This window comes from Toxotes jaculatrix, chromosome 23, assembly GCF_017976425.1.
Source record: "Toxotes jaculatrix isolate fToxJac2 chromosome 23, fToxJac2.pri, whole genome shotgun sequence".
In the NCBI taxonomy this organism is placed as follows: Eukaryota; Metazoa; Chordata; class Actinopteri; family Toxotidae; genus Toxotes; species Toxotes jaculatrix.
In genome coordinates, this window is record NC_054416.1 from 12,366,018 (window position 1) to 12,381,460 (window position 15,443).

The 15,443-nt window shown below is 42.9% G+C and overlaps 1 protein-coding gene across 1 annotated transcript in view; it reads left to right on the forward strand.

Moving 5' to 3' along the window:
- nrxn2b (neurexin 2b) overlaps nucleotides 1-15,443 on the forward strand; it is a 511,829-nt gene that overhangs the window by 64,968 nt on the left and 431,418 nt on the right. The window contains exon 2 of the mRNA XM_041030969.1: nucleotides 8,451-8,468. Within this exon, the coding sequence (XP_040886903.1) occupies nucleotides 8,451-8,468 (18 nt within the window). The remainder of the gene's footprint in view (nucleotides 1-8,450; nucleotides 8,469-15,443) is intronic.

The window sequence follows — 15,443 nt, forward strand, 5'->3', positions numbered from 1 at the left end:
TGCGTCAGTTAAAAAGCGCTGCAGTGTCCCCTTAAGGCATTTCTTTTTTTTCTTTCGTGGGGTGTCTGAAAGTTTTTCTGTGTTTGGGTATTATTTGTGTGTGCATGCACTATGTAAGTGTGTGTGTGTATGCGTGTGTGTGTGTTGGTCTTTGCTCATGCACCTGCATGCTGAAGGTAAAAGGGTTATAAATCACTGTCTCCGTGTGCGAGCATATGTTTGTGTTTTCCTTGCCTTCTCGGCCCGTTATGAGACGCTGCTCGTCCTGACAGTTGGAATGGATGGCAGTCATTATTTATGATGCCGTCCACTCGTCACCATGTGTTGTCACCTCGTGAGCTGTCAGCTGCCACAAGATGGTAATCGCACAAATGCCATTTGGCTAGAAACTGGTAGATAAGTATCGGTGGTAAATAACAGTATGGTGTGCTCTGCTCCGTGTGTGTGTGTGTGTGTGTGTGTCTGTGTGTGTGTCGCATAGAGAGAAAGATAAAGAGAGAGAAAGATAGGGACTTGGATGGAGGCTTCTCCACCCTGATCACATGCATGCACCAGATTAGATTTCCAATTTAAATCTGAGAGGGCTCTCAGCCTGAACGTGATGCCCAGCTAAGTGTGGTTGTGTCTCCCATATAGCATTTCATCATCATATAATTACTGTAAATAAGCATCACCATGGGGACGATTTGCAGTCTCTTTACCAGTGTGTACTGTACATTCACTGTGTTTAACTTCGCAGACACCCACACCACTCGTCACTTTCTCTGGACCTGCTCATTAGCTAGTTTCAGCACCGTGTGAGACTTCGCCATCCCAGCTTCACCACCTCACACTGTGAGGTTTATGGCAACATGGTCTTTACATAACATAAACAAACTGTGGACTAATGTGACCACCATGACCGTGTATGTATTTCACCTGTCTCCCCAAAGCCACAACAGGTGTGCAAAATAGGTGCAGGTAACAAATACAGAGCTGCCAACTCACAATTCATTTGGAAAGACTCACCTGAGTTTGACAAAATGCAAACAATGGAGCGACCATGTCCTGGGCTAACTCTCTTTGTATTGAGCTCTGGCTGAAATCCATGTTGCATATAAACATCATTCTCACTTGGAGCAAGTTCCTTGGGATTTTTATTGTGAAGAATGCAGCCAAATGAGCAGGCTTTCTCCCCTAATTGTTTAGCTAATTTTTCAGTGCTACAAAAAAGATCTGGAATCTGGAGAGTCTCAGTTTTCTTAACTCTAACAAGCTGAGTAATGAAATGTCAGTCACGCACCAAAAAGCAGCACCTAGGCAAGAGCAGCATTCTGCATTTTGGAAGTTGTCTTCCCTCTGTGAAAAACACTTTTGCAGCTGTTCACAACTAAGAGCTATTTATATTTCCCTATTTACATTTTCTGTGTCTCAGTAAAATTTGTATTTTAGCATTTTCTTTTTCTATTTTGTTTTTTTTTTTTGCATGATTTACAGTGAATGTTTTAATGTTTCATATGAATTGACCATACAATATTTAAACCATTACCGCTCTGTCTGCACTCAGAACTTCATTATTATAAAATATTCTCTGACCTTCTTTCCATCATTTTAGGCAATTTGGGCATTTTTCAGGTACGTTAGAAAAGTCTGTGCACACTTTTCATCCTGTTTTCCCACTTTTCATTTACATAATTACAGCCTGAGAAACTTCCTGTTACCAGGCTACCTATTTTCAGCAGTAAGCCCTACGCTGAACATCTTCTCAGACTTCCCTGTCACAACACTGCATTTAAACAGCCTTTTAAGTGTTCTAGGTGCTGTGGCATACACCAGATTGGCCCTAAAGCTCTGTGTATATGTGTGTGTGTGCGGGTGGTGCCGCAGGAAGGACGAGGTATAACAGAGGAGATAACGGAACCCCACCGAGGTATCGGGTGGTTTGTTGGGCTTCAAACCCACACCACTCGCCACTCTCTCTGTGTGCATTTCTCTCTCTTTGTCTCTCCCCTTCCCCTTATGGTGACATTTTTCGGGGCTGTGTGACGCCATGAATGACAACTAGGGGCTCTTTGGAGTGTATATCGGCAGAGTGGCCTGGCAGAAGGAGATAAGGAGAGGAGGCTGCACACATGCGCACACACACACACACACGCCCACACACACGCACATTGTCCATGCTTAAAAAAAAGGACAGAGAGACCAAAATCCAAAGGAAGCCCTTGTATCATTCTACAAATGTTTTTGTAATTTGTGTAATATGTATATAGGCACGCGCTGCCTCATACCTTGAGGATATTTATGCCAGCTTTTTGCTCTCCATTGTTGTCAGCAGTTATGCTGTCAGCTGACACTGTCGACTAGTAACCAAGTGAAAGTGACATAATGTGGCATTGACATTTTGATTTGCTGTTAAAATGGAGTTGCATGTAACTTTTCCGCTGATTGCAACTACTGAGAGACGAATTTACAAAGAAGTTACATTGAAACGTGTAGTTTCACTGTTAACCCGTAATGTGACGAGGACACTTGGCACTGGTTAAGAACAAAGAGCGGAATTTCTTATTCCCCCAGTGTGTGAATATACCTTTAACACACACATGCATGTGTTGAATTCCATCACTTGGTGGAAACACTGTCACTGCATCACCACTATGGGCCCTGTTTGTCTGTTAGTTCCTCCTTCAGGCTCTGAGTCCTTTAAGAATCAAGACACTTGTTTCTAATATGAGTCTCGTGTTAAACCGACTCTTAAAGCAGTTTGAATATGAGCACGCTGATGGGCTCAGTGTTTCCCTTGCATACATCGCCGCTGCTGAAATTTCATGGGGTCCATTAATATTCAAACATAGCCTCTGCAACGTGAGCTTTCTACTCTGAGCGCAGATAACTGGGGCTTGTATGACGTGAAGTGGACCCTTCCACACGCCCACAAGCAAATACACGCCTGCACGCACAGTGTGTCCGAATTACTGACAAGTGCAGGGAATACTACTGGACCCCGCGGAAACGTTGCACCTCTGTGAGGTGTATAAAACAATTTCAGTCCGTTTGTTGACACAAAATAAAACTACTGTGCTCCAAACCATTTTTGAAACGTTTAATACTAAAATTTGAAGCATAGCTTTATTATGTCAGCACCCGTGCACGTTTGTGCAGCAAAACAGTAATCTGTGCCTCATTATTTCTCAAGTTATCACAATTTATTTGCTTGTAACTTGCAACAAACATGTTTGTGTTGCTTGCATAAACGATGTGCAAACAAATCAGTCACCACTTTGGAGAAATTTGGGCGTTAATGAGCCTTTGCTTAAAAAAACGTCATGTTTAAGTTCTCAAAAACGGAAGTGTCATCCTTCGACATGTATTCCTACAGCTATCTGGGCCTCCAGAGCCCTCGTTAAAGTAAGTTTGGGTAAATTTGGGTCAGGCGTCACATGCTGGTGGAAATTCTGAGCTAACAGACACACACAAACACACACACACACACACACACAAACACACACACACACACACACACACACACACCTGTTGTGCTGCACCACTCAAATACTGTGTGAAAACAGAGCATTTCAACAAGAGTGCTCCCCCGTAAGCCACAGATGCTCATTAGTATGTTTAACCTTACCCAGTAACTCAGGGTGATACTCTCAGACACATATACACTCATATTCTGCTGCACCAGCGTAGAGCCCCAGCCCCAGCTTGCCGCCCTGCCTCGGGGATGGCAGCGGCAGATGGCGCCTGTTCAGAAGCGCAGAGTACCCAGATCTGTTGGTTGGAGCCCCGAGAGGCACACGTTGATCATGGAAATGAAGTGGAGATGACACTGATCACTCTTCCACCGGCTCCCCGAGCTCCCCCGCTTTCAGTAAATGCAAAGGAGCTGAGAGATACTTAAGGTGCAGAAAGGGTAAGGAGAACGGAGGCGATATGGGCGGTGAATGCAAACAAACCAGAATCTTTACATGGAGACGGTGTCTGGGGGGAATTTGGATGCAGACCAGGCAGCGCAACCACCTTGTTAACTAAAGACAGCACACAGAAAAGGGTTGAATTGTCAGTGATAAGCCTCAAAACAGGGGGGAAAAACACCTCTTGATTGATTTTGGTATTTCTGAGGCAGCTCTAATTATATGCTTTTGTTACTGACACTGATGAAATACTCAGAAACAGTTATTGATTTTGCTGCCTGACTCTTTTTCCAAGGCAGATCCATTCCACTACAGCTGGTATCAATCTTTATCCCAGTTTCAGGTGCCTTCTTTAGCCGAGCAATTAGTTTTAATTACAGGAGCTTATATGGAAATTGATTAATCTGAATCACTGTAATATGGGCTATTTCTAAGAGACTGCCTCCTTTTTAGTGTTGTTCAAAATTAATAGTGTGCATCCAATTTATTCTTTGAATTAAATCCGATACATTAGTCCTTATATTGTATTTTTCACGCCCTTTATGACAACCTGTAAATAAGACATTTACTGAGGCACGAAGCGGCCAGGCCATTGGTCGGTAAACACTTTGATGTTGAATACACTGCGTATTTTGGCAAACTGTATTCGTACAGCACAGCAGGAAAAATCAAGGTGTCTTTTTCCCGAGGCTGTCTGAATGTTTGCTGTCCGTGTTCACAACTGCACAGTGACACGTCTTGTGAGGAGTTTCTGATGGTTTGGCTTGACACAACATGCTTGCCGTATGTTTTTGTTGCTGAGTTGAGTGGATCGGTGTGTTGGCTATCACAGGAAAAGTTGTGGGTCATTTTGTTCGGACCTCAGATTCTAAAGTGCTGTTGTGATATTGCAGATTAGACGTGAAGCAGTGTTACAGCCTTTCAAAATTCGTACTGGTGAAATATTCAAACCAAAGTTTCCTTCTGGGTTGATTGAAGGCAACTGGACTTCTTGCCACACACTCATGCCACACGCAGGTCTTCCTAAAGAGCCTCACCAGAGAGGAATTCATGTCCAGAGGAGTGTATCCTATTGAGAAAACTGCTTCCTTTTTCAATTTTCCCCTCCACCCCGGTCAGATAAAACTCTTTTCTTTAGTATAAGGCACACTGGATAATTGCATATAATTGGATTTAGCAGTTCAGTGACCTTGTGGTCTGTTTGTTGAACCTGACAGTAGATAGCCTGAGTGAGTGAGAGAGAGAGAGAGGGAGAGAGAGCAACCATCTCAGTTAATTTCCGTGTGTATACTGTCCACGTCAGTGAGTATGTTCTAGGCTATTGAGAGACAAGATGATCCAGACGAGTCATGTCAGCCTGATCCCTGGTGACCTGATGTCAGATACTAGACAGTGGTCTTTAGCTAGTCCTGACACAGCAGTGTACAAGTCCCGACTACTTAACACATCCTGTTATCACTCTTGTGGATCACCAGAATCAATCTTTTTATAGTGTCACATAATAAGAAGTTCTAATAAGTTAAAGGAGAGCAGTGGAGGGCCACAGGGGATTGGAGTTCTTTGTGCCTTGAGCTGGTACATTAGCATTCATAGAGTATCATGGATTAGAGCAATAATCCTCAGGAAGCTTGTTTTTTTTTTTCTGATTTTCACGATATCTTTGGTGCTAACCAGTCACGGCTTTGGTGTTTTTACACTGCACTGCTCAGAGACTGTACGTTTTATATCAAAGAGTGGAGCTGGTGCTGTGGCGTCTCCGCCTTCGTTTCCATCTGCTGAATGCCACTCTTTTGTGTTTGAGTCACAGAGACTCTCCCAGCTTGTGCTAGCTAACTGTTAATTGTTCAGTCTAAATAAACTACAAACAAAACTGAATCATTCCCCTGACAGAGAATATATTCACCCAGGGAAGACCCAACAGACACCGGATGTCCAAAATAGAGAAAAATAAGTAACAACAAGAGGGTAGCAAACGGGACTTTCATTTATAGAAGATGGTTGGACATTATGTTCTTAAGCCAGGCTAATATGCAATACAGGCCTAACACGTGCGATGGAAAAATCCATTGGAAGCAGCTTCCTGTGTAAGTGTTTTATCTGCCCTCTTCAACTTGTAAACTGGTGACCAAGTAATGACCCCCTGCCACTACACACAGTAAGGGACAAAGGAGCCATATTTAGGGGTTTGTCTCTCATGTGCGTTTTGAGCCACTAATCCAGTTTCCTCTGTCCTCCCTCGGGGAAGAGCTAATCCAGCGGCGACTGGTATTCAGCCGCAGACACACTGCTAGGAACGGCTGCCACGGAGGGGATGAAGGCGTTGAGTGCCAAATAGCTGGTGACTCAGGCAGCACCAAGCCCCTCTGATCTACCGCCAGATCCCTCAGTGGAGGTGGAGGTAGTGGGTGGAGGGCGGAGGCTGGCAGGATCACAGATTGGGGAGGTCAGGTTGCCCACCTCCCCATCCCGAGTGAAAATTCTGCTTCGTGTCAAGCGACCTGCAGCTCTACACTTCCGTTTTCTGCTTTTTATTTCTGAGAAAAAAAAGTGCAAAGGATGCAAAATTAGCCAAGAGAACAGATTGAGTGGTTTTCTTAAAGAGCTGTCGTGGGGCTCGAAAACAGCACGGTGGATCCGAGGATGAAGTCGTGACAGATGGGATCAGTGGAGCCTAGCATAACAGCCCTATCTGATTAAGCAATCCTACACTGTATGAGTGCTAGCCAAAACGACAGCGGTGGTGACGGTTTTTGGCGGCAGCAGCAGCCACGACACTATTTACTCTGTGTACAGTATTAAAGTCCCCAAGGGCGTTGGTGAAAGTTCATCTGCGCACATGCATACACACATCAGGTGTGGCTGTGAGATAACATGGACCCCCTTGCACCTGAGGCTTGTGTTGGTCTCCAGAGAACTCCTCGGGGTAACAGGCTGCTCCAATCTGTTTCCCTTGTTACTCTAGATAGCCAGGTGCCAGAGAAATGGATATGATTAATGTGTTTCTGCATTTGTGTTTTACTATATTTGACACTCCACTATTCATATAACATACTCTCTAAATATACTGTTGATTCCCTTGGGTTTGGTTTTGTACAAATGTTATTTCAGATCGCCTGTTTTAGAGGGTAGTAATGTAATAAAATGCTAATTAATAGCAGGTCTGTGTTCATTCCACTCATCTGCACTTCATCAGTGTCATTACGGATGCTGGCAAGTGCTTACAGTTAAACAGTGAACTTAATGGGATACAGGATTCCTGACTATATAAAAAAAGGATTTACCCCGAGCAGGCAATTTCACTGCAGAGGGAAGATTTATGAACGGGTTAGGTTTATTCCATTGCCCTGTACCTGCAATCCCTGCTGAGTTTACCTCAGTGGGCAATGAACCGGGAGACAATACTTTTGTGAATATCATTACTGATTCAAATGCACCCTCAATATAATTACTGAATTCTCTTATTCTTCTTTATAACCTTTTTCAAATGCAAATCCCCCTTGACTTTTCAGAGTTGAGCATTATGTATTTGGGTGGATAATGTAATAAAACACACAATAGGAAGCTTAATTACTTGCAGAGAAAGACACTCTGGATGGGGAGAAGTGAGTTCCACAGTGTTGAGGCCAAATAAAAAAAAAGGAGGGGGACAAAAGAGGAGGAGATGATGGTAAAGAATGGGGTGAAAGAAAAGAGAGAGCACAGAGAAGACATTATCAATAGATGAGAATGAAAGAGGAAGAAAGACAGAGAGAGAGAGAGAGCAGAGGAATGTGAAGCAGAATGTGAATACACCAGTATGGCCGTTGTCATGGTAGGAAAGATAGTGGAGCCAGTTGCCATGCCAACAAGGGTCGGGCTGCAGGATCTCATGCATTTGCCCACAGAAGGCCTAAAAAGTGAATAGGGACTTTCAGGAGAAATGAAACTTGGGAGGGAAAAAGTCTGTGATGTTGAAGGGAAAGAAATGGATTTTCGTCAATCTTTTCTCTTTCACCTCAGTGTTCTTGGGAGGGCTACAGTAGCTCGTATATTTCAGAAAAATACAGCTGACACTTCAAGGTGGAAACGCACCACGGAAAGACAAGAAAGAAAAAAATGTAAGAAATGTTATTAATGAAGGCAACGGCAGGCTTTAGGCATCGGCAGGCAGGTAGAATGATGAGGAGAAATAAGCTTAATCTTTACTGGTTTCGTTTATGCGTAACCTTTTGGATTTAAACCCGATGAAATACCAAATTTTTATTGATTGATAGCCCTTCATAAATACACACGGACACGCGCAAACAATGTTTTCTGTTTCCTTTTTGTTTCTTTACTTGAGGTTTTTCTCAGCGCCTATCATACGTGAAGCCCCTTTCCAAACAGAGCTGGGCTATTTCACAGCACAGCGGCACCAGACGTCTCCTACATTGTGTTTAACATTGTTGAAATATTTGTTTACAAGGTTCAGTGCCGTTTAATTTTCTTGTGATCAGCCCTCTCTCTCTTCGCTTTTCTCCCTCTCTTTAGCTCCTTCTGCTCGCTCGAACTCAGGAGCCCTTTTGTTTGAATATGCAGAGGACTTCTCTCTCGCTGGTGTTTGTTCAGTTTGCCTAATTAGAGTTTGGCGAGATGAAAGCAAGCATCAGGGCTTTTTGCTCAGCGGCTGAAACTAAACGAGATACTGTTGTGTCTCCGGGAAGGAAAAAAAAAAACAAAAACAAAAAAAACAACAACTTGAGATTTGTTGTTTCCTTAATTTAGGCCTGAGCTTTGAACGTTTAATGGCATTACTCACTGCTAACAGCCGATACATCGCTTTCCCTTTGCTTTTCATGTTAAGATTACAGCTCACCTCTTTCCACATTTGTCTGACATTTTCTTTTTGACATTTGACATTTCCCATGTACCGAACATACATATGTTCATACTTACGTAGAAAATTGTTCCCAGTGAAAGTTCATCCTAAGAATGTTTGTTAGTCCTCAGTATCATGACATTATCAATAGCTGGTTTGGTTTAATTGGTCAGTTAACTCGATTGTCAGAAGTATTATCTTGCTTTGAGGACAATCGAGAGATAAAGACTGACTAAACTATTTAGCATTCATTTTTGCATCTTGCTGAAGAGTCTGTTTAAGCAACTTCTCCAGAATTGTTTTATTCTTGCACCACTGTGCAGCGAAGGAACACACCATTATGCTGTTGTGAGTAGGGAGGATACACCAGTTGGGAATTTCCAATCTCAGTTAAATCAAGCTGCTTATTGTTCCCCACAAAGAGGATTCCAGCCTCGGAAAATAGACACATGAATTATGAATACATTTGTTACACAATTTCCATTAATTTAGCCATAATTACCCAACTCTCTCAAATGACTGAACTTCCAGGAGCTCTGCAGATTCCATGGTCTAATGGTGTTTACCCGACCCAATGAGCTAAATGAAGTTAGTGCGTCATCTCAGTTGGAAGACATTAATTTTCCATTACGGGATGTTGTTGCAGTTACCTGCTGAGACCCACCCCCTGACACAAGACAGGAAGTCACCCTCTCAAAACCTCACAGGGAGCCACATTTCCAGGAAAAGTCATTATGGTTTTCTTTTTCTTTTTTTTTTTTTTTTTTTAATTCCGAGCGGGAAACTACAGTTCACTGCCGTGCTGTTAGTGGAGAGGAAAAGGATGTGAGCTCCTAAACGCCGGCTGAAGGGAGAAAATTGTCAAAATGAAACATTAAACATCAACAAACGCTCAAGGCAAGGTGCTATTTTGCACTAATGTCTCTGTAGATTACATTGCCGCTGACTTGAGCTTCCATGGCTCAGAGGACCAGGAGGTTTTGCTGTTGTTTTTACTTCATCTCACTGACATGGCTTTAATTCTGCAATGGAGGTGACAATGATATCTGCCTGTACAAGTCATTTAATGTACTTTGAGGCTGAAAACTGTTCTCACTAGTGAAGAATTCTAATTTCTTTTGCTGCTTCTTTGATTTTACAGTGATCTTCCTTTTTTGTAGATATCAATAGTTGAGGCATGTCGCTAATAACTGGAAATTATTCATCTCTTTTCATTCTGAATATCTCTGAGTGCTTTTAAATTAACTGAGATGTGAAACCTAGTAATAAAGGACACGATCAGAATGGAAAGATTGCAAGAGAACAGAAGGAGTTGAGGATTTGAAACAGTGCTTGTAGCTTTGGGTTGTATAGGTCATGTGAGTCTGGTGGGTAGCGGTGCTTTGATAACTTTATACGTAAGAAAGGTATGGTTGCATGTGCTAATCATCCACTTGAAGACTGGCTTCCTTCCTCTCATCAGCTGCCGGTCTCTCCATCACATCTGATGTGGCAATTACAGCTTCCAACATCCCAGGAAAGAAAAAAAAAAAGAAACTGTAAAAGACAGCATGCATTTTGTTGCCCACTCCCCACTTTCAGCTTTCCTAATGAGTAGAGTCCAGAAGTGGCAATCAGAGGCATTCATTCCATGAAATTGGCTTTGGAAAGAGGGCGGATGGACCGGGGAATGGTTGTAGGATGCATCTGTGGCACTGGCAGTTGAAGATTAGGAAGAGCAGAGGAAGGACAGATGGATACTCTAGGAGAGGACAGCAGCTCTCGGTGGGGACTAATGATTAGTTTTGACCTTATAAATGAAAGAAAAATAGAGGTCAGACATAGAATTTATTGGTTTTTGTAAGATGAACCCAGCATGGCTCTTCCAGGCCAGAAACTCAAAACATTTGGTGACTGGAAAAAATCCAAACAATGGAAGGACAGACAGAAGATGATAGCAGTTTAATCTGGGAAGAGACACACCCGGACATGAGGACGCTATGTTTGATATATTACACATTATACTGTCAGTGTTGGTGGAGCCCCTCTTTTGAAGTGAATACAGTGGGGTTTTATTTAAGAGTTAGTAAAACACTTCAGCTCCTCTGAGCATCTTTAGTCTGTCTTGTGTAAATTAGCACAAGTGAAGAAATCATCAACATCCCCTCTGTGTGTTAGCTTCAGTGGCTAAGACATTAAATTAGTCCAAGTTCTCCGGCTCGACATATGGAGGTCCTATTTATTTATGAACTGTTTAATTAAGATGGAACAGCAAATGTTCAGATCTCTACCCCTCACCAATCTCCGAGACGCTCTGATTTATTTTTCCAGACATATCCCATGACATATTAAATGTGTTTTTCATGAACAAAATGTGCGAGTCAAAGTGATTCACTCAGCGTTAGGCAGTTAATTATGAGTTGCGGGGAAGCATAATATCTCCATGTGAGATATTTTCCTTTGTAAGACTTAACTATGATCTCCCCAAACACAGAATGGATGGTTATTAAGCCAATAAATAACACATAAAGTGTTTGCAATATGGGTAATACTCCACTGAGTAAAAAACACGCTGCAATGACAAAAGTTGAAGTGTGAAATATTCATGTTCATAGCTTTAATTTTGCATTATGTTAGGGCTGCGCTTGCATTAATTCTAAAACACCACAGCAGTGGCACCGAAGATGGAGCCAAGACCAAGACAGACAAGAATGTGTTGGATTATTATCTGTCATGGCAGCACTGCTTTGAATATAGTCTGTTTGCAAACGTTGGCACGTGTGATCTTAATTACAGTTGTGTGGCAATGTCTAATTGTAACTTTGGATCAAAAAAATAAAAAAAATCACGTCATCTGACAGGCTTCCAAATAACTTAGTGTATCGCTCCTGACAGATGATGACTGTTGCTGCTGTGTAAAGTGGAAAGTGACCATAAAGATTTAATGCTTCACTCGCTCAGCTTAAGTGCCTCGCCTGGGGTCAACAGTTCCCTGTGGTATTTCCAAGGAAATCAAATGCATGCGTGCACACTCACTTACACACACACACACACACACACACACACACACATATAGACACACATGCACACACACAGATTCTGAATTGCTGTGAAAACGAGTACATTTTTTATTCAGATACCTTGAGAATCTAGGGCATTCTGCCAGAACCCAACATGGACTGTATTTAGATTTTTTTTGGTGTATTCAGAGGATGAACTCCTTAATTTTCATTTCATTTCATATGTAAATATTAACTGTACATGTTTACAAGTGATCCAGTAATCACCAAAGGTAAAATGACATCATACACTTCTACACATTAGCATAAAGTCTGTGTATTGTGACTTTTAAGCTTGGATTGGTCTTCATTATTATTAGCACACAGAGAGAAGCAGGACCAATATATATAAATATCAGTAATAGTCAGTAACAATAGAGGAAGCCTATTGGGTGTTCAGTGCAGTGTTTCTTGCTCTTCATTGTTGCTAAAACGCAGCTGTGCCTTTGCTTTACATTCAAGCGTTGCGCTTTTCACGTGTGTGGTAACTGAGAAACAATCAGATTTGTGTTGCAAAGTAACCGTAAGGCTGTGGTGCCTAACACTGAAGGTAGACGGTCTGCTGTTGTGTTGCATTATAAATCCGTAGAGAGGGAACTGTGTGGTTCCTGCTGCTGTAGTTGTTATTCCTCAGCGACTCTCACACCCTGTAGGTTTTGGATGTGTCTGGTAACTAATGATAGTTTCATCCTTTTTGTAGAAAAATCAGCTGAGGGTAGTTTGAATTCACATCATCTCAAATGCACATTTGTCACTTTGACTACATGTGGTTATTTTTAATGATGGACCAGCACTGACAGTTAACTACACAACTATTTGCTTTTTCACAAGTGTACAAAAAAAGTCAGCTGGCTACTAAATGTTGTGTCTAAGAAAACAGACTAGGGGAGTAGTCTCTAGAAATACAGCATGACAACATATTAGCATGACCCTTATTGAAATCCCATTCAGCTGCAGCCAACGCTGTCTGGAAGCCGTTGTGGATTAGGTCATATTTTCACATGATGTTAAAATATAGAACTTCACATGTTTCTTCCTTTTGAAAGGGGGCGAGCTCCATGTTAATAATGTAAAACACTGAAACACATGGAAACCTTTGACATCAATCTGTAGCTCTGTGCAAGACCGTAGAGGTCGTCTTAGCCCCCCTCCACCCCCTCCACCTCCCACCGCCTTTCTTCCTCTCTCTCTCATAGAATAGATATCCACACTGAATTATTAAAACTCTTTTAAACTTGCCACAGTTTCTATATTACTTAAACTGTGCAAAGACACTATGCATTATAGATCAGCCCACTGAGATGAATATTATTCACATTCAATCAGAACCGTTTTCCAACATCTTTTAAGCAGATGTTTTTACAAATTGCCCCGGTTTGTTTCTGAGCCCTCGAGGGCCGTGCCTGCACTTTTTGGCAAGGGAGACGTACGGTGATGATTACGCTGTGAAACTTTATCTGTGCCCAGGCCTAGTAAAAGCCAGTGATTTGTGGACGTGTCAAACGTTTTGGATATTGTGCCGTTTTTATATGTCATGCCAAGGGTGCATCAAGCAATAAGCTGCACATAAAACCATTTATTGTTCTTATTTTATACTTCATGACTTTTATACACTTTGATAGTTCTTGCTTTTTGGTAATGCTTGCTCCCGCTAAAGTCATCAAAGGCAGTGGCCTTAAAAAATATGTTGTGCGACAACCAGTTTGGAACCAGAGCGAGTAAAGAAGAGGCTTTTGTGTCAGTATGGCGTGCGCCTTCCGGAGGCACGTAAAAGAGCGGCGGGCCATATGCTGGTGAGTGTCCTTGGAGGATGATGCTATTTAACATGCCATCCCAGCACCACGGGGGGGGGGCTTGAGAAGCAACCGCATTCCTCCCTCTGACTTAGTCTATGTGTCCATCTGATGAACGAGGGATAGAGGAAGTGAGAGGAAAGGAAGCGCAGAAGGGGTGGAAAGGGATAATGATGATGACTCCCATTTTTCTCTGTCCCCTCCAGTTGTGTGTTGTTGCTGCTGCCCTGAGACCCAGCGCATCTGTTTGTGTTTGTGTGTGTGTGTGTGTGTGTGTGTGTGTGTGTAGGATGATGGGGCTCATCATAATCTGTGAATGTTTGAGGAACATTGACAGATTCATTTCTTACAAGGTCATTCAAGAACATACTATACCTGTTGAACGCTGCTTACGAGACTTGAACAGTTTCAAATCGATCTTTATCCATAAGCCCAAGTCTTAACATGATCTATGTGTCTTAATAGGATGTCACAGCAAGGGTCCAAGAATGATCCAATCTGCTCATCTAGTCCAAACACAAACAAATGCCCGACCTTGTAATTAATCTTCACTTCTCTTTTAGTTGAGGTGAGACCAGCTGGCTTTGCCTCTGTCATTCAGTACGTGGCAGGACACTGGTGTTTGAGGCACCCGCAGTCATTCGAATGAAATCTGTCGTTCGGGAAACAATAGTGGCTGGTGTTCATCAGACCTGAAAGAAGAGCGGCAGATGAAGAAGAAGAAGAAGAGAGCAGGAGGCAGCTGCAGCTGGCTGATGGAGGGGCTGGATGTGGAGGCAGAGAGAAAGGAAAGGTGGTGGAAAACAGAGGGAACAGGAGCGAGACCAGATAAGACGTAAGCGTGTCTCCTCCTAACGACAGAATTATGACCCCGCTCCATCTGTCACTCAATCATAACCAGCCAATCGGAGCTGCTCTCCAATCGGCACCGGGTTCCGTTAGGCACTCCCATCTGTACTCACCGCAGAATTAAGGACGTAATCAAATGCTCAGATGTCAAGGAGATGGACAGACTCATAGCTTGGTCTCGGTTTTCATCACGTTCCCAGTATGTGAGCTGCTGCGGTAATTTGATTTGCGCTCCGATATTGATGCAGTGGTAGTTAAGAGAGATGTATCTTTTCCTTATGTCGGCTGTAGTCGGCTGTCTTCCTAATCAGTAATCAGTCGTTTTCATTTCCAGTCATGCTGCCTTTTTCATCCTCAAACCACTTGCTAGTGAAAGCTGTCACATCCTGATCAGGTCCTGGCATGTTAGGAGTCTGGCATCCTATGCTTCTGCCAACACAACATAATGCATGTGACTGGCTGTGTGTGTGTGTGTGTGTGTGTGTGTGTGTGTGTGTGTGTGTGTGTGTGTGGCTGTTCTGGGAGTGATGTTGTGTGAAAAGAAAAGTTTGGCATCTTGCGCAGATGAAATCACAACTTTCTAATTCCCTGCTTCACCCTGTGATACAGCACTTTGGAATGAATTTCTCTTTTTGATTGATTTTTGGCTTTTACTTTGCCACCGGGCTGCGCACCTGTCTGTGAATCTCTGGTTAACACTGGCTGTGAAGATGCCATTTGACAACTCGCTGCATTGCTCTGCCTTCTCTCTCCTCTCCTCTGTGCTTTTCTTACCTCGTCTCCTTCACCTTTTTCTTGTCTTCCTCTGCCATAAAATTGCGCCACTGTCTTTTGCCTGCCTGAGCTGGATGAGGCCGGGTTGGGGGTGGTATTTGAATGATTTGGTATGCAGCGACAACACCGTTCTGTTTCATTGCAGGAGCCTTCGCCTTATCTCCTTAATGGATTATGAGCAAGGGAACAAAAACAGAGGGAGGCAGAGTGGGAATGATTGGACTCCCTGCAAAGGGCCGGCAGGAAACGGACTGCAGCC